This window comes from Salmo salar, chromosome ssa23 (assembly GCF_905237065.1).
Source record: "Salmo salar chromosome ssa23, Ssal_v3.1, whole genome shotgun sequence".
NCBI lineage: Eukaryota > Metazoa > Chordata > Actinopteri > Salmoniformes > Salmonidae > Salmo > Salmo salar.
Genome location: NC_059464.1, coordinates 21,666,606 through 21,688,105, shown reverse-complemented (window position 1 = coordinate 21,688,105; position 21,500 = coordinate 21,666,606). Strand labels below are relative to the sequence as shown.

At 45.8% G+C, this 21,500-nt stretch overlaps 1 protein-coding gene across 1 annotated transcript in view; it reads left to right on the top strand.

Annotated features, from left to right (window-relative positions):
• LOC106584225 (E3 ubiquitin-protein ligase SH3RF1) overlaps window positions 1–19,534 on the top strand; it is a 54,099-nt gene extending 34,565 nt beyond the window's left edge. Inside the window, exons 5-12 of the mRNA XM_014169269.2 lie at window positions 64–372; window positions 4,733–4,843; window positions 7,598–7,725; window positions 8,584–8,754; window positions 8,873–9,153; window positions 9,301–9,614; window positions 15,482–15,855; window positions 16,011–19,534. Of these exons, the coding sequence (XP_014024744.1) occupies window positions 64–372; window positions 4,733–4,843; window positions 7,598–7,725; window positions 8,584–8,754; window positions 8,873–9,153; window positions 9,301–9,614; window positions 15,482–15,855; window positions 16,011–16,179 (1,857 nt within the window). The 3' untranslated portion in view covers window positions 16,180–19,534. The remainder of the gene's footprint in view (window positions 1–63; window positions 373–4,732; window positions 4,844–7,597; window positions 7,726–8,583; window positions 8,755–8,872; window positions 9,154–9,300; window positions 9,615–15,481; window positions 15,856–16,010) is intronic.
• The last annotated feature ends 1,966 nt before the right edge of the window (window positions 19,535–21,500 follow it).

Below are 21,500 nucleotides of genomic sequence, written 5' to 3'. Positions count from 1 at the left end.
TGTTCCCCCTTCTTCTTTTCCCACCTTCCCTATATCCATCCTGTTCCCTCTCTCCTTCTGTAGTTTAACTCTGCGGCCCGCCAGCTGATTGAGTTAGACAAGCCTGGGGACTCCAGTGGGGACTCTGGCGAGGGGGCCTCGTCGGGCCCCCAGAGTAACGGGGGGCCCCACCGGGCCGGGGAGAAGAAGAACAGTAAGAAGCGCCACTCGTTCACCTCCCTCACCATGTCCCACAAGCCCTGTCTGGCCCCGCCCCCCCAGAGACACTCCATGGAGATCAGTGGGCCGGTCCTCATCAGCTCCTCCAATCCCACGGCAGCCGCACGCATCGGCGAGATCAGCGGAGGACTGTCCTGCAGCGCACCCTCACAGGTGAGATAGAAGGGAGAGGGAGCTACTGCGTTCCCTCTTGTCCAGTGTCTTTGTACTGTTTGGTTAGGGGCCTTGTATTTAACGAGGAAGCCACTAAATCGAGAGAACCTTATGTCTGAAGCACTCTTGTATATGATGAATGGAATTAATTGACCCAGAACCCAAAGTCTATTGTCCCTAGTAATGAATTCCTATACAATTTACTGTAGAACTTTGTTCTGAACAACCCGCTTAAACCAGAATTGTAAAAACTGTCATGTTGGCCCGCATAACAGCTCATCTGTCTATGGGTGGGTGTCTGTACAATGGACAAGTGTATAATCACTGCCATTGATTTCATGGGGTAGGTGATGATGGACTTGTCACTCTGTCACCAGATCTGTCATAACCCTCAGTGTGTGTCCTGCTTCCTGTCCATCTCGGCTCCACACTGTCCATCTGGGCTTGTTAATCAGGCGTAATGAGTGAGGAACCGAGGGAAACTAGGTGCACTAAAGACGCTCACGCAGCAAGCACAAACAACAAGCAGATTCCACACTCTTGTTTTCATCAGATGTTTTTGTTCCCTGATAAAGATTCCCACTCTCCTTATGTCAGCAATTACCCACACTTCCCTCCCTCTCTCCCCCCGTCATGCCAAACAGGCCAAGGCTCCGTCCAAGCGTTTGAAATTACGGCTGCGTGACTCCACTCGCCCGCAAAAAAGACTCCAGCTTAGCCCCCGAGGTTTCCACAGCAACCTCGGAATGGCAACCACTCACAGCTGCTCTGTGGTTGTCAAACTCTGTAGAGAGAGAGAGAGAGAGGGTGGGGTGGCTGGGGGCTTGACAGACACAGACAGGCAGACAGTTTAGCAGGCAGACACACACAGACTATAAGATAGACAGACAGATGATTAGTTAGCGTGTCAGGCAGGCTGAAGTGTTCTGTGACTGACAGGGGGCTGTGAGAACCTTCAGTAGGTCGTCTAGTTTTTTTCTTCATTTTCTCTCCAGTGGAGAACAGCGTAGAGGAGCATTGAGACGACAGCTGCCTCACCCCAGCCTGCATGGTATACAGAGTATGGACTTCTATACTGACATTGCCAATGAGCATACACTCTCTTCACATGAAGGTTAAATATTGACTTCATTTCATGAGTGTTATTTTGGTTTGAAGTACACTGTATATACAAAAGTATGTGGACACCCCTCCAAAGACTGAATTTGGCTATTTCAGCCGCACCCGTTGCTGTCAGGTGTATAAAATTGAGCCCACAGCCATGCAATCTCCATAGACACACATTGGCAGTAGAATGGCCTTACTGAAGAGCTGTGACAACGTAGCACAAGGATGCTACCTTTCCAACAAGTCAGTTCGTCAAATATCTGCCCTGCTATATCTGCCCTGGTCAACTGTAAGTGTTATTGTGAAGTGGAAACATATAGGGGCAACAACGGCTCAGCCGTGAAGTGATATGGCACACAAACTCACAGAACGGGATCGGTGAGTGCTGAAGCGTGTAGCGTGTAAAAAATCGTCTTTCCTCGGTTGCAACACTAACTACCAAGTTCCATACTGTCTCGGGAAGCAAAGTCAGCGCAATAACTGTTCGTCGGGAGCGTCATGAAATGGGTTTCCATGGCCGAGCAGCCGCACACAAGCCTAAGATCACCATGCGCAATACCAAGCATCGGCTGGAGTGGTGTAAAGCTTGTGCGCCATTGGACTGGAGAAGTGGGAATGCGTTCTCTGGAGTGATGAATCACGCTTCACCATCTTGCAGTCTGACAGACAAATCTGGGTTTGGCGGATGTCAGGAAAATGCTAACTGACCCAATGTATAGTGCCAACTGAAGTTTTGGTGAAGGAATAAAGGTCTGGGGCTGTTTTTCATGGTCCGGGCTAGGCCTCTTAGTTCCAGTGAAGGGAAATATTAACGCGACAGCATACAATGGCATTCTTGATGATTCTGTGCTTCCAACTTTGTGGCAACAGTCCCGTGCACAAAGCGAGGTCCATATAGAAATGGTTTGTTGAGATCGGTGTGGAAGAACTAGACAGAGCCCTGACCTCAACCCCATCGAACACATTTGGGATGAATTGGAATGCCGACTGTGCGCCTGGCCTAATCGCCCAACATCAGTGCACGACCGCACTAATGCTTGTGGCTTCTTGAAAGCCTTCCAACTATTGGAGGCTGTTATAGCAGCAAAGGCGGGACCAACTCCATATTAATGGCCATTCTTTTTTATGAGATGTTCGACGAACAGGTGTCCACATACTTTTGGTCATGTAGCGCATCTTAAAAAATGTGACATTTGAGTGGTCTCCCTCGTAGTCCCTGGCTCTTTCTGACTGTTGCAGCAGTCAGAAATTGAGCATTTATTTTGGAGGGTGTGATTCTCTTCTTGGTTATATTTTGAGTAGGAGAATAGAATGTACCATTTGAGTGTCTTCTCGCTGTCTCACCCCCCCCTGGGCATTGGGCTGCAACACATTTCAGACACACTAACATGCTTTACCCACAGCTTCTCCTGGGAAACAGCAGCCTCACAAATCCTTTCTCCAACTGCTGGCATTCCTCAGTGTGTGTGTGCCGACAGTTTCTCCAGAAACTGTCTGAGTATTTTTGTGCATCCCATATAGCTTTTCATTTTTGGATGATCCAGCTCTCGTTAAAGCCTTGGCCACACAGGGAGGGGAGAATGATGTATTTTAAACTCTTCTTTATTATAAAACCTCTGTTCCCACCTGGGAGGTGAGCCTGCTCTTTGAAACAGGCGCTGTAGGACTCACCATGGGTTTGATTTATAGATTAATGGGCTTAATAAAAACACATATAAAGATGGAGAGAGACCCCAGGTGGAATCTGTGTCTCGGCCTCTCGCCTCTCTTCTCTCGCTCCTCTTCTCTCGCTCCTTGAAAGCAGACTGAAAAACAATAACGGGAAGCAGTCGTTGCCCCGGGGGGCCGGAGGGAGTGTATGGGAAAGAACACGCCCTCTGTCCACTGCTTTTATTTTAGAGGGAATGGACTTGAAGAGACTGTTGACTAAAGGAGCCTGTAGTGTATGAAAACAGAACTGCTACTCTTTAATGTGTTGTAAATCGGAACACACTGTTACGTTGTAATTGATGTGCTGTACACATACACTCACATATAAGTGGCTCATACACGTATAGCAAAATGCTCAACACAGGTATAGCCTAGTACAGTACTGCATGTGTGGGTACTGCAGCCCCTCATGATGAGATGTTTTTGTGGCCGTCTTGCCTCACTGCACCTTCCCCTGCTACACAGTTGATTTGAGTTTGAGGTGGGTCCTCTGTAATGATTTACCTTGAGGCTGCTGTGCTCTGTCTGGGGCAGTCATGCATGGCTTGTGGGGAGTAAAGGGTACAAGGAGACATTGTGTGTCCAACAGTATTGCCCCGTGAGTCAGTGTCGCGCAATGGGTGAATCACTGTGGTTCACTTTCTCTCAGCAAGTTATCCGTCTTCACCCGGCCAATGAAAACTTGTTCTTGACAGTCATATGATCTCACCCAGCCAAGCGTGTCATCAGGACACCAGCACAGCTTGACTTAGCCAATTGGGTCCACCGCTGCTGTGAAGGCGACGTTTCCATTTGATGTGACATTTTAAGGCCGTGTGACATGTTTAAGAGACTGGGTTGGGTAGGTTACTTTCTAAATGTAATCCGTTAGTTACTAGTTACCTGTCCAAAATTGTTATCAGTAATGTAACTTTTGGATTACCCAAACTCAGTAACGTAATCTGATTACTTTCCCCTTAAGAGGCATTAGAAGAAGACAAAAAGGATCCATCAAAAGCACATGGTGTTACATCATAGTGGTCTCTGACTTGTGGTTAGTTAGATTCGCTCAGGTGGAAGAAACTTAAACTTGCGCCTTTTTTCAATGCTGAATTGAATGTCATTGAGAAAACAACAGAAAGGTGTCAATGGGTTTTTTTCACGAACATCCTTTCTGAATTGAAAAGTAATCCAATAAGGAATCATCTAGTTTTTCAAGAATATCTCTAATCTGATTACAATATTTGTGCTGGTAACGTAACTGGGTACCGTTGTTTTGTAATCCGATTGCATGTTACTGATTACATGTAATCAGTGGCTTACATGTAATCGGTTACTCCCCAACCCTGTTTAGAGATGAAATAACTCGTCTGTTAGATAAAACATAAGTCTTCTGCCCATGTGAGACTGGATGTGAGGAGACAGACTGGCACAAATGGTGGGTTGCAACGATCATTGAAATGCCATAATTGTTCTAGCACACAGTCCTGTGTTCTGTGTGTAATGCTATTATATTGTAGTGGTGGTATTGAGGAAGTTGTCTGACTTTGTCCATCCTAAACAGGTACACATCTGCACAGCTGGACTCATAGTGACCCCTCCCCCCAGCAGTCCTGTTACTACAGCAACTGTCTTCACGTTTCCCCCGGAGACGGGCTACGCATCCATCCCTGTGGTAGGTGGAGTTCTCTCTTCACCTGAAACTACAATACTGGGCCTCTAATACTGGTTTTGAATTGGCCCATGGCACTTCACTTACATCAGGTTCCTCTTAAAACTGAACCTGCATACAGGCTGTGCCAGTGTTGCGCTGAGTGTGTGGAAGGGGGTGTGGCTGTGTTGCTATGTGGTACTGCTGAGAATGTATACATAAAGGTTGAGCTCTCTGCTTCAATGGAGAACTCTACATGATGTTTCTGTACAGAGGATTTCTCTGGCCTGCAGGCAATCTATTTATCTCCGCTCTAGCGTCAGCCACACACACACACACACACACACACACACACACACACACACACAAGCATGTAGGCCCTTCTGAGTGCTGTGCCACTCCCTCCCCCATTGCTCCATAGTATTTATGTCTGTCTGCTCCTCAGGCCTGTTAATGTCAAGTTGAGACAGAGTTATCTTGTTCCTTGTTTATTTCTCTGCAGATACAGTGCCTTTAGAAAGTGACTTATTCCACATTTTGCTACAGCCTGAATTCCATTTTTTTTTTTTCTGTCTCACCGATCTACACGCAATACCCCATAATGACAGTGAAAACATGTTTTTAGAAATGTTTGCAAATGTATTAAAAATGAAATATAGAATTATCTCATTTCCGTAAGGATTCACATGCGAGTCAATGCTTTATCTTGGGCATTTCTGTTTCAGCTTTGAGTCATCTTGGGCATTTCTGTTTCAGCTTTGAGTCATCTTGGGCATTTCTGTTTCAGCTTTGAGTCATCTTGGGCATTTCTGTTTCAGCTTTGAGTCATCTGGATTTGGGGATTTTCTTCCTTGCAGATTTTCTCAAGCTCTGTTAAGTTAGATGGGAAGTGGCTGTGAACCACAATCTTCAAGTCTTTCCACAGATTTTCAATGGGATTCAAGTCTGGGCTTTGGCTTGGCAACTCAAGGACTTTCACATTCTTGTTCTGAAGCCATTCCAGCGTTGTTTTGGCTATATGCTTAGGGTCATTGTCCTGTCGGGAACGTAAATCTTCGCCCCAGTCTAAGGTTGTTTGCACTGTGAAGCAGGTTCTCATTAACAATTTTCCTGTATATGGCTCCATTCATTGTTCCCTCTATCCTTACCAGTCTCCCAGTCCCAGTTGCTGAAAAGAATCCCCATGGCATGATGCTGCTGCCACCACCATGCTTCACAGTAGGGATGGTGTTAGACGGGTGATGAGCTGTGCCTGGTTTTCTCCATCAGAACACAATCTTTCACGTGCCTTTTTAACTCCAGGCGTGCTGTCATGTGCCTTTTTCTCGGGAGTGGCTTCCGTCTGGCCACTCCCATAAAGCCCAGATTGTTGAGGTGCTATAGAGACTGTTGTCCTTCTGGCAGGTTCTCCCATCTCAGCCATGGTACTCTGTAGTTCTGTCAGTGGTCATTGGGTTCTTGGTCACCTCCCTGAACAAGGTCCTTCTTGCCTGGTTGCTCAGTTTGGTTCTGACATCTGGGTAGTTAAATATTTGTATCATTTCCCAGTGATGGAGACCACGGTGCGCTTGTAAACTTTCAACAGTCTAGAAATTGTTAAACCCTTCCCCAGATATAAGCCTCATCACAATTCTATCTCGGAGATCTACAGACAGTTCCTTAGATTTCATAGTGTAGTGTCTGCTCTGACATGCACTGTCAACTGTGGGACCTTATATCGACCGGTGTGTTTCTTTCTAAATCAAGTGGCCACAGGTGGAGAAAATCAATTTGGAATTCAGGCTGTAACAAGAATGTAAAATGTAGAATAATAAGTAAATGGGTATAAATACTTTCTGAAGTCACTGTACATGGATAGTTATACATGTTTAGAAGAGAACAACCTCTTTCTCAGTACACCAGTGTGTCTGTGTGTGATTGTGTAATAGTTGTTTAGGTCTGGTTTCTGTCCCGCTAGAGGCAGAACAAGGAGGAGAGCTCAGAGGAATCCGCTCACTGCGGGCCTGTGGGCTGAACTATATAATGTTTAAAGAAATGTTTTTACTTTCATATGGTCCTCATTAAACACAGCAATGGATTCACCAGGCCCCAGTGTCGTTTCTATAGCAACAAACAAGCAAACAAGCATGCTGGAGATTCCTTCCCAGATCTCGGGGGAAGTTGGGGACAAGACCAAACCTCTGTGCCAAGCGATACTCTCCCTCATTGAACAGAGTAAATGATATCCCTCTTTCACTGACCAGTTTCTCATTATGTAACACCTAGTCAGTCATTGGTTAAAAGGCCAGGGGTGGGCCTCCCGAGTGGCGCAGTGGTCTAAGGCACTGCATCGCAGTGCTAGAGGCGTCACTACAGACCCGGGTACGATCCCAGGCTGTGTCACAACCGGCTGTGATCGGGAGACCCATAGGGCGGTGCACAATTGTCCCAGCGTCGTCTGGGTTAGCGGAGAGTTTGGCCGGGGGTGCTGTACTTGGCTCATTGCGCTCTAGCGACTCCTTGTGGCGGGCCGGGCGCCTGCAGGCTGACCTCTGTCGTCAGTTGAACGGTGTTTCCTCCGACACATTGGTGCGGCTGGCTTCCAGGTTAGGCGGGCGGGTGTTAAGAAGCGCGGTTTGGCGGGTTATGTTTCAGAGGACCCATGACTCTTTCTTTCGGTTCCAAACAAAAATGTTTTTGTGTGTTGAGATTCGATTCAAGCTTACTGTAAACTGTTCTAATATGCTGTCTAATCTCTTTCAGACTGTCGTTGTTGATGTTTGTTGTTTTCATTGACAGGATGCTCTCCCTCCTCCCCCGCCGCCTCCACCACAATCCTCAGCAGTGGGAGCAGCCTCATCGTTGGCTGCCAGTCAGAGACCCTCCCCCAGCACCAGCGAACAGAGTGGGCGGCAAAGACCCACAGTGTGAGTACACACACACACATGCATGTAACACTCTTCCACGTATAAAGTACAAGCACGCTAAACCCGAGAGAACATGCAGTGAAACAGCAGGTTCCACACATGGCTAGGGCATGGGTCCTTCTGGGTGGGTTCTGGGAGTTCTCCAAGCCTCTGAATGACCCCTAAGCTTTCAGTGTGGAGCACCAGAGGTTGACCCAGAGCTCCGTTGACGGATGAAAGGGCAACACCTGTGGGGGACAGTCTCCTGGGTCCTATCAGAGACCCTGTCTGTCACCTTTGACCCCTGGCCCCTCACATCATTACTCCTCTGAGACTCCAGACACCTGATTTGGAATTAAATACAGCCCACCTCCCCAAAGCGTGTATCTGTCCGTGTGTGTGTGTCTACATTTGTCTTCATTTCCCCTCCCCTGACACCAGTGAAAGTGTCTATGCTGTCTGGTAGCAGGGGTTCTTTAAAGCCTCTGCGGTTCCCTGAGACATGCCTTTCCCACTCCCTTTACAGCACCTCAGTGGTGCCCTGACCCACATGGCTGTGTCATCCAGAATGTAACCATAGCATTCCTCTATAGTAGTATAGTGCAGCTTTCTCTTAATGTACTGAGGAAGACCAGTCCAGAAGGGACTGTCCGCCTCCGTCTTTCAGTAAGGGTTTCAGAGAGAGAGCGGAGATGTTGATGAACATTCTATAGACTGTGGTAGGGGGGTAAATTTAGCTCATGTGACGGACTAAATGTTCCAAACACACAACACGTCTTCGATTGACTCATTTCCTCTTGAGGGTAACTGGACAGTCCCCGTGTGTGTGTGTGTCCATATGTGTTTGATGTTTCCTGTCTCTCTCGCCTCCCTCTCCAGCTACGTGGCCCTGTTTCCCTACACCCCCCGTAAGGAGGATGAGTTGGAGCTGAGGAAGGGAGAGATGTTCCTGGTGCTGGAGCGCTGTCAAGATGGATGGTTCAAAGGCACCTCCATGCACACTGGCAAGATAGGAGTGTTCCCTGGCAATTACATGAGCCCTGTCAGCAGGTCTGACGCAGACATTACACACACACACACACACACACTCTGATTATCTCTGTATGTGTAGCGTTCCTAAGGCTCCCAGCTCTAACCCTTCGTCCCCGTCCTCTGTTTGTCCCATTAGGACGATGTCCGGCAGCACCCAGCCCAAAGTGCCCCTGGCTCTGTGCACCCAGGCTGGGCGAGGGGTCACCATCGTCAGCCCCTCCTCCACTCCTCTGGGGGCCATCGTTCCAGGGCCTGACTTCAACAAGGCCCTCCCCATCTGCCCGGGCCCCGCCCTCTCCATCCCTTTACCCGCTGGCATGGTGACGGCTGCTCACGTGACAACGGGACAGGCCAAGGTGCTCATGCACATGACGTCCCAGATGACTGTTAACCAGGCACGCAACGCTGTCAGGACAGGTAGGGTCCCCTGGGGGAAGAGGAAGGGTGCAAGCATGCGTTCTATGTAGCCAGTGTAGGATAGTGTATGTGATTGTGAATATATGATGAAAGGGGCATATGGTTCTGTGTGTATGGCCTAACCCCGTGCCTCTCCTCTGCCCCCAGCTGCATGCCACAGTCAGGACCGGCCCACGGCTGCTGTGCCGCCCATCCAGTCACAGACATCTGTAGCCTACCTGGCAGTGTGCCAGTCCCAGAGCTGCTCCTCCTCCTCCAACCCTGCCCAGGGCTGTGTCCGCTCTGGGGTGGCACTGGGATGTGCCGCCGCCTCCCTCACCCCGCCAAACGTCAGCGCCGCGTCCCTGGATGGCGATGCCTTGCGACAAGTGGCAGTCCTCACTGTGCCTGTCGCCCCCGGCAACGGCAGCTCCACGTCAGCTAACTCCTCCCTCGCCTGTCGGCTGGACAAGGATGGCAAGGTGGGCATTCATAATAGCACCCTAGTAGGGATGTGCATCGATCCCTTTCCAGACGATTCATTACCTATCTAGATACTTGGGGTCCGATACCATACAGGAACGATACGTTTTAGTTTGAAACGATTCAGTTTGATACGATTCGATGCACTGACATTTGATGCATGAACATTTATTTTCCATTCTAAATTCAAATCTGCTGATGGAGCTCATATATAGCACAACTTTGGATTTCACCCCCATCGCATAATAAACATTAACACCTGCTCTTTCCATGACAGACTGACCAGGTGAATGCTGTGATCTCTTATTGATGTCACTTGTTGAATCCATTTCAATCAACGTAGATGAAAGGGAGAAGACAAGTTCATTAAAGAAGGATTTTGAAGCTTTGAGACAATTGAGAGATGGATTTTTGTGTGCGTGTCATTCGGAGGGTGAATGGGCAAGACAAAATATTTAAGTGCCTTCGAACGGGGTATGGTAGTAGGTGCCGGAGCACCGGTTTGTGTCAAGAACTGCAATGCTGCTGGGTTTTTCACACAACAGTTTCCTGTGTGTATCAAGAATGGTCCACCACCCAAAGAACGTCCAGCCAATTTAACACAACTGTGGGAATCATTGTAGTCAACATGGCCAGCATCCCTGCAGAACACTTTCGACTATAGCTGACCCCATTTAGTCGACTTGTTTGGTCGATAGACTGTTGGTCAGCCTAATATTGCGCTAGCCATTTTACAAACATTTGAATGCTGGAGGTGATGTGCAGATGTGCCAGATCAGGAATAGGCCTACCTATTGGTCATCGCGCAAAACGGTGCACGGTTTGGGCTCCCGCAGACCGATGCACTCCATATCCATAAAGATTTGAACTGGGGACGATGCATATCAGTGAATCGTTACACTTAAACAACACAATGTAACTCCAAGTCAATCACACTTCTGTGAAATCAAACTGTCCACTTAGGAAGGAACACTGATTGACAATACATTTCACATGCTGTTGTGCAAATGGAATAGACAACAGGTGGAAATTATAGGCAATTAGCAAGACACCCCCAATAAAGGAGTGGTTCTGCAGGTGGGGACCACAGACCACTTCTCAGTTCCTATGCTTCCTGGCTGATGTTTTGGTCACTTTTGAATGCTGGCGGTGCTTTCACTCTAGTGGTAGCATGAGACGGAGTCTACAACCCACACAAGTGGCTCAGGTAGTGCAGCTCATCCAGGATGGCACATCAATGCGAGCTGTGGCAAGAAGGTTTGCTGTGTCTGTCAGCGTAGTGTCCAGAGCATGGAGGCTCTACCAGGAGACAGGCCAGTACATCAGGAGACGTGGAGGAGGCTGTAGGAGGGCAACAACCCAGCAGCAGGACCGCTACCTCCGCCTTTGTGCAAGGAGGAGCAGGAGAAGCACTGCCAGAGCCCTGCAAAATGACCTCCAGCAGGCCACAAATGTGCATGTGTCTGCTCAAACGGTCAGAAACAGACTCCATGAGGGTGGTATGAGGGCCCGACGTCCACAGGTGGGGGTTGTGCTTACAGCCCAACACCGTGCAGGACGTTTGGCATTTGCCAGAGAACACCAAGATTGGCAAATTCGCCACTGGCGCCCTGTGCTCTTCACAGATGAAAGCAGGTTCACACTGAGCACGTGACAGAGGTGACAGAGTCTGGAGATGCCGTGGAGAACGTTCTGCTGCCTGCAACATCCTCCAGCATGACCGGTTTGGCGGTGGGTCAGTCATGGTGTAGGGTGGCATTTCTTTGGGGGGCCGCACAGCCCTCCATGTGCTCGCCAGAGGTAGCCTGACTGCCATTAGGTACCGAGATGAGATCCTCAGACCCCTTGTGAGACCATATGCTGGTGCGGTTGGCCCTAGGTTCCTCCTAATGCAAGACAATGCTAGACCTCTTGTGGCTGGAGTGTGTCAGCAGTTCCTGCAAGAGGAAGGCATTGATGCTATGGACTGGCCCGCCCATTCCCCAGACCTGAATCCAATTGAGCACATCTGGGACATCATGTCTCGCTCCATCCACCAACGCTACGTTGCACCACAGACTGTCCAGGAGTTGGCGGATGCTTTAGTCCAGGTCTGGGAGGAGATCCCTCAGGAGACCATCCGCCACCTCATCAGGAGCATGCCCAGGCATTGTAGGGAGATCATACAGGCACGTGGAGGCCACACACACACTACTGAGACTCATTTTGACTTGTTTTAAGGACATTACATCAAAGTTGGATCAGCCTGTAGTGTGGTTTTCCACTTTAATTTTGAGCGTGACTCCAAATCCAGACCACCATGGGTTGATAAATTGGATTTCCAATGATTATTTTTGTGTGATTTTGTTGTCTGCACATTCAACTATGTAAAGAAAAAAGTATTTAATAAGATTATTTCTTTAATTCAGATCTAGGATGTGTTGTTTAAGTGTTCCCTTTATTTTTTTGAGCAGTGTATATATATATTTTTTGTAATAACGACAAATTACAACAATACTGAATGAACACTTATTTTAACTTCATATAATACATCAATAAAATCAATTTAGACTCAAATAAATAATGAAACATGTTCAATTTGGTTTAAATAATGCAAAAACAAAGTGTTGAAGAAAGTAAAAGTGCAATGTAAGAAAGCTAACGTTCCTTGCTCAGAACATGAGAACATATGAAAGCTGGTGGTTCCTTTTAACATGAGTCTTCAATATTCCCAGGTAAGAAAATTTAGGCTGTAGTTATTATAGGAATTATAGGACTATTTCTCTCTATACGATTTGTATTTCATATACCTTTGACTATTGGATGTTCTTATAGGCACTTTAGTATTGCCAGTGTAACAGTATAGCTTCCGTCCCTCTCCTCGCTCCTACATGGGCTTGAACCAGGAACACATCGACAACAGCCACCCTCGAAGCAGCGTTACCCATGTAGAGCAAGGGGAACAACTACTCCAAGTCTCAGAGCGAGTGACGTTTGAAACGCTATTAGCGCGCACCCGGTTAACTAGCTAGCCATTTCACATCGGTTACACCAGCCTAATCTTGGGAGTTGATAGGCTTGAAGTCATAAACAGCGCAATGCTTGAAGCACAGCGAAGAGCTGCTGGCAAAACGCACTAAAGTGCTGTTTGAATGAATGCTTACGAGCCTGCCTCTGCCTACCACCGCTCAGTCAGACTGCTCTATCAAATCATAGACTGAATTATAATATAATAAACACACAGAAATACGAGCCTTAGGTCATTTAATATGGTCGACTCTGGAAACTATCATCTCGATAACAAAATGTTTTTTTTTCCTTTCAGTGAAATACGGAACCGTTCCGTATGTTATCTACGGGTGGCATCCCTAAGTCTAAATATTCCTTTTACATTGCACAACCTTCAATGTTATGTCATAATTACGTAAAATTCTGGCAAATTAGTTCGCAACGAGCCAGGCAGCCCAAACTGTTGCATATACCCTGACTCTGCGTGCAATGAATGCAAGAGAAGTGACACAATTTCACCTGGTTAATATTGCCTGCTAACCTGGATTTCTTTTAGCTAAATATGCAGGTTTAAAAATATATACTTCTGTGTATTGATTTTAAGAAAGGCATAGATGTTTATGGTTAGGTACAGTCGTGCAACGATTGTGCTTTTTTCGCAAATGCACTTTTGTTAAATCATCCCCCGTTTGGCGAAGTCGGCTGTCTTTGTTAGGAAGAAATAGTCTTCACAGTTCGCAACAAGCCAGGCGGCCCAAACTGCTGCATATACCCTGACTCTGTTGCAAGAGAAGTGACACATTTTCGCTAGTTAAAATATATATTCATGTTAGCAGGCAATATTAACTAAATATGCAGGTTTTAAAATATATACTTGTGTATTGATTTTAAGAAAGGCATTGATGTTTATGGTTAGGTACACATTGGAGCAACGTACCTAAGCGATTATATGCAACGCAGGACAGGCTAGATAAACTAGTAATATCATCAACCATGTGTAGTTAACTAGTGATTATGATTGATTGTTTTTTATAAGATAAGTTTAATGCTAGCTAGCAACTTACCTTGGCTTTTTACTGCATTCGCGTAACAGGCAGGCTCCTCGTGGAGTGCAATGTAAAGCAGGTGGTTAGAGCGTTGGACTAGTTAACCGTAAGGTTGCAAGATTGAATCCCCGAGCTGACAAGGTAAAAATCTGTCATTCTGCCCCTGAACAAGGCAGTTAACCCACCGTTCCTAGGCCGTCATTGAAAATAGAATGTGTTCTTAACTGACTTGCCTAGTTAAATAAAGGTGTTAAAAAAAAATTGGTCGTCCAAAAATACCGATTTCCGATTGTTATGAAAACTTGAAATCGGCCCTAATTAATCGGCCATTCCGATTAATCGGTCGACCTCTAGTTGCTACTCTCCCTAGGAGTGGCCGTCCTGCAAAGATGACTGCAAGGACACAGTGCAGAATGCCCAATGAGGTTAAGAAGAATCCTAGAGTGTCAGCTAAAGACTTACAGAAATCTCTGTAACATGCTAACATCTCTGTTGACGAGTCTACAATACGTTAAACACTAAACAAGAATGGAGTTCATGGGAGGACACCACGGAAGAAGCCACTGCTGTCCAAAAAAACATTGCTGCACGTCTGAAGTTTGCAAAAGTGCATCTGGATGTTCCACAGCGCTACTGGCAAAATATTCTGTGGACAGATGAAACTACAGTTTAGTTGTTTTTCAAGGAACACGTATCACTATGTGTGGAGGAAAAAAAAGGCACAGCACACCAACATCAAAACCTCATCCCAACTGTAAAGTATGGTGGAGGGAGCATCATGGTTTGGGGCTGCGTTGGGGCTTGGACAGCTTGCTATCATCGACGGGAAAATTAATTCCCAAGTTTATCAAGACATTTTTCAGAAGAAGGTTAGTCTGCCAGTTGAAGCTCAACAGAAGTTGGGTGATGCAACAGGATAACGACCCAAAACACCAAAGTAAATCAACAACAGAATGGCTTCAACAGAAGACAATACGCCTTCTGGAGTGGCCCAGTCAGAGTCCTGACCTCAACCCGATTTGAGATACTGTGGTATGACCTCGAGAGAGCAGTTCACACCAGACATCCCAAGAATATTGCTGAACTGAAACAGTTTTGTAAAATTCAATAACCAAATGTTTGGTTATTGCTGCCAGAGGGTCAACCAGTTATTAAATCCAAGGGTTCACATACTTTTCCTGCACTGTGAATGTTTACACGGTGTGTTCAATAAAGACATGAAAATGTATAATTGTTTGTTATTCGTTTAAGCAGACTGTTTGTCTGTTGTTATGACCTAGATGAAGATCAGATCAAATTTTATGACCAATTTATGCAGAAATCCAGGTAATTCCCAAGGGTTCATATACTTTTTCGTGCCACTGTAGCTACTTCTATCATGCATAGCATATTTGGCTGATGTGGAACATGGCTACAGTGGATTGGTGAAATAATTCACATTTTCCCGGAGTTTCTGGTGCCCTTGTTTTGAATACCAGGCGCTCAGTATTTTTGTTGAACACAGGAGTCCTTCCAGTTTATCTTTAGAAACAAATTCTCACACAGAGCTCTGTCTGTTTCACGGGTCGGCCCTGGGAATTGAGTTAGAGAGTGAGAGAAACTCTGCTGGCTGCAGTCCTGAAGACATCATTACACAACAGTGATTAGTCTGGAGCAAATTCTCATCAGGCCCTAATGACCATGACAATGGATTATGTTTATGCAGATTTGACTGTCCACACAGTGAGTTCCTGTAAGACAGTCTATATGCAGCCCACACCATTATCAGACAAGTGCATGGTAGTAGCACCGTGAATTTACCTTTTTCTCTCTGTTTTGTTATTTTGTTTCAGAGGGAGAAGAAAGGTATTCTGAAGTTGTTGTCTAACAAGAAGAAGTCTCGCCCCTCTCCCCCCTCATCCCCCACCCTGGAGGCAGAGCAGGCTGCTACGGGAGAGGTCTTCCATGGGGCCATGGGCCCCGACATCACCCCTTCTCCCTCCTCTGCTGGCGTTGTCGTGGGTAACCATGGCCGTGCAGTCCCCTGCCCTGTGGAGCCTGAGTCTACCGCAGCCACCTCTTCATCCTCCTGTTCCTCAGCCCCGGAGTTAACGCACCGTAAGAGCAGCCCCCTGGACGGATGTGCCCCCATCGCCCCGCCCCCTCGCCAGGCATGCTCCTCCCTCACCTCCCAGCAGCACGACGCTCGGCCAATCCTATGCGAGAGGTACAGCATTTCTTATATTGTAGGACAGTGACATATTGTTAAAGGTCTGTCTGATGTTGTGATTCTGCTGGAAGTGTGTGTGTGGCGTCTCTGATCTCCTGTGCTTCTGCAAAGTGTCAGTACAGTATCCCCTCTGATTCCCCCCCTCCCCCCAGGTACAGAGTGGTGGTGTCCTACCCCCCTCAGAGTGATGCAGAGCTGGAGCTCAAAGAGGGAGACATAGTGTTTGTCCACAGGAAGAGGGAGGACGGCTGGTTCAAAGGAACCCTCCAGAGGAACGGCAGGACCGGACTGTTCCCTGGCAGCTTCGTAGACAGCATCTGACTGACCATCTGACTCACACTTGACCACAGTGGACCGACCGTGACCTGACCATACCATGAACTGACCATCAATGGAGCCACATCTGACTTTGTTGTTGCCTTGTTTTGGGGCCAAGCTGCGAGCCAACCAGCTGAAGTTGCTAGGGACAGGATGAGAGATGGATACATACACAACATTCAAAGTGGTCCTCAAAGCACACAGGAGAAGAATGATGAAATAATTTAAACATAGCTGCAGAGGAAGAGGAGATAACTGTCAGTTGGAAGCACGGTGGACCGAGCTGGAGGAGAGCACACTACTCCTGTTGATTTCCTTTTTGTCAGTTATTTATATCTGTAACAATTCAAAACGTTAAATGTGTGCCTTGTACTGTTCCTCACTTTAGTGTATATAAAGAAACAAAGACCAGAGAGTCAGAACTAATAATATGAACTGTTAATAGATGAAAATATGACAAGTTGTAACTTATTTTTGTTGTTGGTTTTTTTTTCTGGAAAAGATGTGCTTGGCCTTTCGTTGTTTAGGGGTTTTAGTCGGCGCCTGTCTGACATGTTTCCTACATCATTTTGTGCTTGTCTCTCATTGGCTGCCGTGCTGCATGTTAATATTGCATGGTGTCTCCACTGATTGGCTGTTTGAGCGCAAACGTAAAGAATACAGCAGATGGGAGGAGAATCGGTGATGTCAGCACATGCAGTGAAGCAAGAAAAGGGGTAGAGGTGGGCCCAATTCCAATCTGATCCCTTGAACCTATTCTATTGACTGGAAGTTATCAGCTGGATATAATTAGCTCCATACCCTCTGGTTGGGTAGTTGGATTCTCTGACATATTGCAAACACCCATCTATTCGTTTGACATCCAATTTGGCCCAACACCTCTCTCCAACAATGGAATTTGCACAACCTCCTCCTGTATCCCTTGGACCTTTGGTGTCCCAAATGGCTTCTCCTTTGGCTCCAGGACCCCTTATTGGCGAGCGGGAGAGTCATCTTGGTGGAATTATTATACCGTTGATGATCTGATGCCTGGTGAGGTTTTCCAAACATTCCCATAACGTTAGGAAAGCCAGCTTCTACTGTTGATTTACATTATTATTAGGAATTTTGTTTTGGTCTTTTTTGACATGTTAACTAAAACACTCCATAGATGTTGCAATCAAGTGTTACTTAGTGTATATTGTTCTGTGTGTAGTTATTGAACATGGTAGCTGCTCCCCCACTCCTCTAGTAGTGGACCAACCTCATCGGACATACTGCAGCTCAAGATCTCAAATGGACCACAATCAGATACAACACAGGAACCATATCATGCGACTGATAGTTACGTCTTTAATAATATATGGATATCTCTCTTCACTTGGATCTATACGACGCCAGATGTTCTGGACAGCATGGAGATGCAGCAAGACATCTGACAGGCCTGCTCTATGTATGACCTTCACGGGCTCTCAACCCTCATTTCAAAGATGAATTCATTCCTAACGTGTCGTCAATACAAGACAAAAACACTGCTTACTTATAAAGCACAGACTGTTTTCCTAATGTAACATATCACTGATATCACTCCCCCAATACAATCTAGTGTGTTTCTCCTTGAAGTTGCGAGTGGATTTTTTTTTTTAATACGATCAATGACTTGGACAACGTTGATTCTTGGTTTAGTCGGGTTTAGCTGTACAGTGCGTCTATACAATGTGTGTGATTGTTAAGTGTTCTATCGACTTGAATATGATTTGTGGTGATTTGTGTGTGGCTGGTGTGAGTTTTGGTAGCCGTTTTTAGTTTTCTGTTTGTTTCAAAGCACAAAAAAGAGAGCGAGGTGCGATTTGATTGGGTTTGGAGGATGTGAAACCTCAGAGCCCTGGGTCCTACTTATTCTCAGCTACTTTTGATTTCAAAATAATCCAGTCTCACTCCACACACTCTCCACCTCACCCTCCTCCATAGGCCTTCAGTCGTTGTAATGAGATTGACAGCACTGCTAGTAAGAAACACCGGGCACCACACGATGAGCCATTGATTTGATCCAATCTCATATTTTTGGCAGTGGAGAAAAGTCTACATTGGATTATATTAGTCAATGATAGACAGTAAGTGGCTGTTCTATTGTTAGTGGGCTTCCTTTACTATAGCACACCAGGCAGACACCAAGAGGCTAGTGTCCTTGGTTTTCCTCCTGCTGCAGCCTCTTCTATCAGATGCTATGGTGCAATATCAACAGCTGAGGCCACTGTGTCTAAATGACAGGGTGGACCTGTAGGCACTAATCCACTCCAATAAGAGATCTGCTCTTAGTTTGCTCCTAGCAACTGGCTATCAACAGTCTTAAGGGAGTTGGAAGGTCAAATTAAAACATTTAAAGATTGAGGACATTTTAAACACCAGATGGTGCAGCATTTTGGAGATTTCATATGTCAGACCTGAGGGGAATATTTTCCAAAGCATGTGTAAGTGGGTGTTTGTGTCATGCAGTAGCTGGGACCACTATGTGTGACTGCTGGATATGTTGTAGTTGTATGTTGTTTTGAAATAGCATTTCAGTTGAGAGTAAAGGCTCTATAAAGTGGTACGAAACACTGTTCAGACCAGTTTGCTTCTCAATTTGCCTATGTAGAATGAACCTAATGTTCCACTGTTGTCTTGGCATTCACCATCTCCACCTCACCTCTAATGCTGAACTGGGTTTTGCATTTGGAGTGCTTTCTGTTGCTGATGAGCCTTTTTTTTTTTCATACATTACACAAAATACATTTAACTACTGTACCATCAGTATATACAGAAGTAGGATCTTAATTTGAGCCAGTTTGCTACAACATGATGGTCCTGCAGCAACAGGAATTATGTGGATTACAATTAGTGGATATTTTTGTAGGGGCTGATACATTTTTCGTAATTGGACATTTCAAACTTCAAATACACTGCAAGTTTTACATTTCCTGCATTGCAGCAAAGTTCTCCTGCAACAAAGTGATCAAATTAAGATCTTACATATGTACCATAGTCATTTTAGTCAGGTTTATTTTCATATATAGTTTAATGATCAAATAATGACATTCTCTGACTGTCTAGAACAACCGAAGCCGTTCGGTGTTCCTGTGAACATGTTTTTACTGTAATATCATGCCTTGTTGGAACACAAGGTAGCACTAAAGTCTGCTTTATTAAACTAAACAGATTCTCCTTATGCCAAGGTGACTTGCTTGATTATTTTTTTGGGGGGGGGGGGGTGTTATAATTATTTTTATATAGTTAGTCTGATCATGGTGACATTGGCATCCATTCAAAACATTCTTAAATATGAGGGAATAGCACATTTTGTAAAAATAACTACAACAATAAAAGCTAATGGTTTCCATGGTTTTTGTCAGTCCTCTTCATTTCTGTGTGTGTGTCATTGCGTTTAGCTGGTCTCTTCCTGCCAGTGTAGAGGTGTCTGAAAGCATTACCACAGACATGAGGGACTGAAGACATGACAGCAAAATCACCTCTCGTCTCTATTCTCATCCCTCTGCAGGATCTGCTTAAGATTGTGTGTAGGTCTTGAAGCAATCCTCTCTATGTATGAGCCATGTTACAATCCCCACCAAGTGGGTATACCTTATTGGCGCGATGCATAGGGTGTTTCCCTTTTACACCAGGGTTCGCTTCCCGCTCCTTCCATTCACTACATTGGTGTCAGAAGTGGGATGGTGGCCGTGGGGCCATCGGAACGCACCGACCGGGACTTGTGAGGGCCGCTGAGATTAGTCAAAGCGCAGGGATGTGCCTACCTGTTCAGAGGGGGCAGTGTAGCGGTCCTCGCTATATGAGCCATGTTACAATTCCCACCAAGTGGGTTAACCCTATTGGCGCGATAGGTAGGGTCCCACTTCTGCCTTTCACGCCAGCAACCCAGGCTACCGTAAGTTTACAAAATGCCAATTGGTCTGTCGGGAGTCTGTATATTAACTGTGTGTATGGAGATCAGGGCCTCGTTTCAATGTTCTTATATATTTTTTCAAAAATGTCTAAAACCTGTTTTCACTTTGTCATGGGGTATTGTGTGTAGAGTGATGAGGGGAACAATTAGTTGAATCCATTGTTTGACAAAGGCTGTAACGTAACAAAATGTGGGAAAAGTCAAGGGGTCTTAATACTTCCCGAATGCACTATATACCCTAACTTCACTTTGACAGGCAAAGACTCAAAATGAAAACTCAAAAGAACAGAAAATGACTTCTGTTTCACTACTCACGCCACCCTGTCTGCGTCTCACCCAAACAACAAGCATCACAAACACAGGGAATCTTCCCCTTCGGCTGGTCAACTTTCATATTTCCCGCTACCTCAGTAATCACTCCCTTCAATGGAGCCCTTTTCTTGGGAGCAAAACATCTCTTGTCCCCACTTGTTTAACTCAGAGCGTCTGCTCCCTCTGACCAGCAGAAACACAAACAATTATCACAAGACCACTTCTGGTTACCTTCACCGATTCCGCAGCATCCTACTCTGTTTTCACCCACCCTAAAACCACAAATGGATCAGCCAAAAGGCAAGGGTCCAGTTTTTCCCAAAATGTCACTCCTACCGTCAGACTCATCTTTATCCTGACACTCAGTGCAAGCCTCGGGCTCTGAGAACTTCACCACACTCACAACCTCTGATAAAGAAAAGCAGCGCTGCTCCCAGATCTGCTTTCTCCATTCAAATCTTACCTTAACATTAGAATTATTCCACAATTTTGATGGATCTGCTGCTAGCTATTACCACCTATGGCTGCAAATACGCTATTGAGGCGGCTTATTGGCCTATTCTTACCAAATAATAATGCACTAAATCAAAGATTGGGCACATCATGAAACCCGTTGAGTCAAAAATTACAGACAGTAGCCTAGTCACAAAATAGATCTCAATTTATTGAACATGAAATTGATTTCAATATGGTTGAAATGGCCTATATAGCTAGGCCCATGTATGTCTATGTATCTTTTAATGCAGTCATCTCAGCATCATTTTATCCTTCACTTGTTTGTAAAGTTGCAAATACTTTGGCAACTTTGTATTTCTAGTGAACTTCGTTCTGAAGTTATTTGCAGTCACAGTCAAACAGCATAAACATCTTGATTCTATGTTTAGCTGAGATCTTTTTTTGAAGATCCACGTTACTAAAGAAAGCTCTGGAACACAGCTTGTCTACTAAAGATGCATTGCAAGAATGTTCTAACGATGATCTTAACGCTATGAAGGATCTGGGAAACGAGATCCTAGTCACAATACAAAGCCAGGTTTTCACTTTAACTGCGGTCAAACACAAAGCCCCAACAGCCAAACACTGCATATAG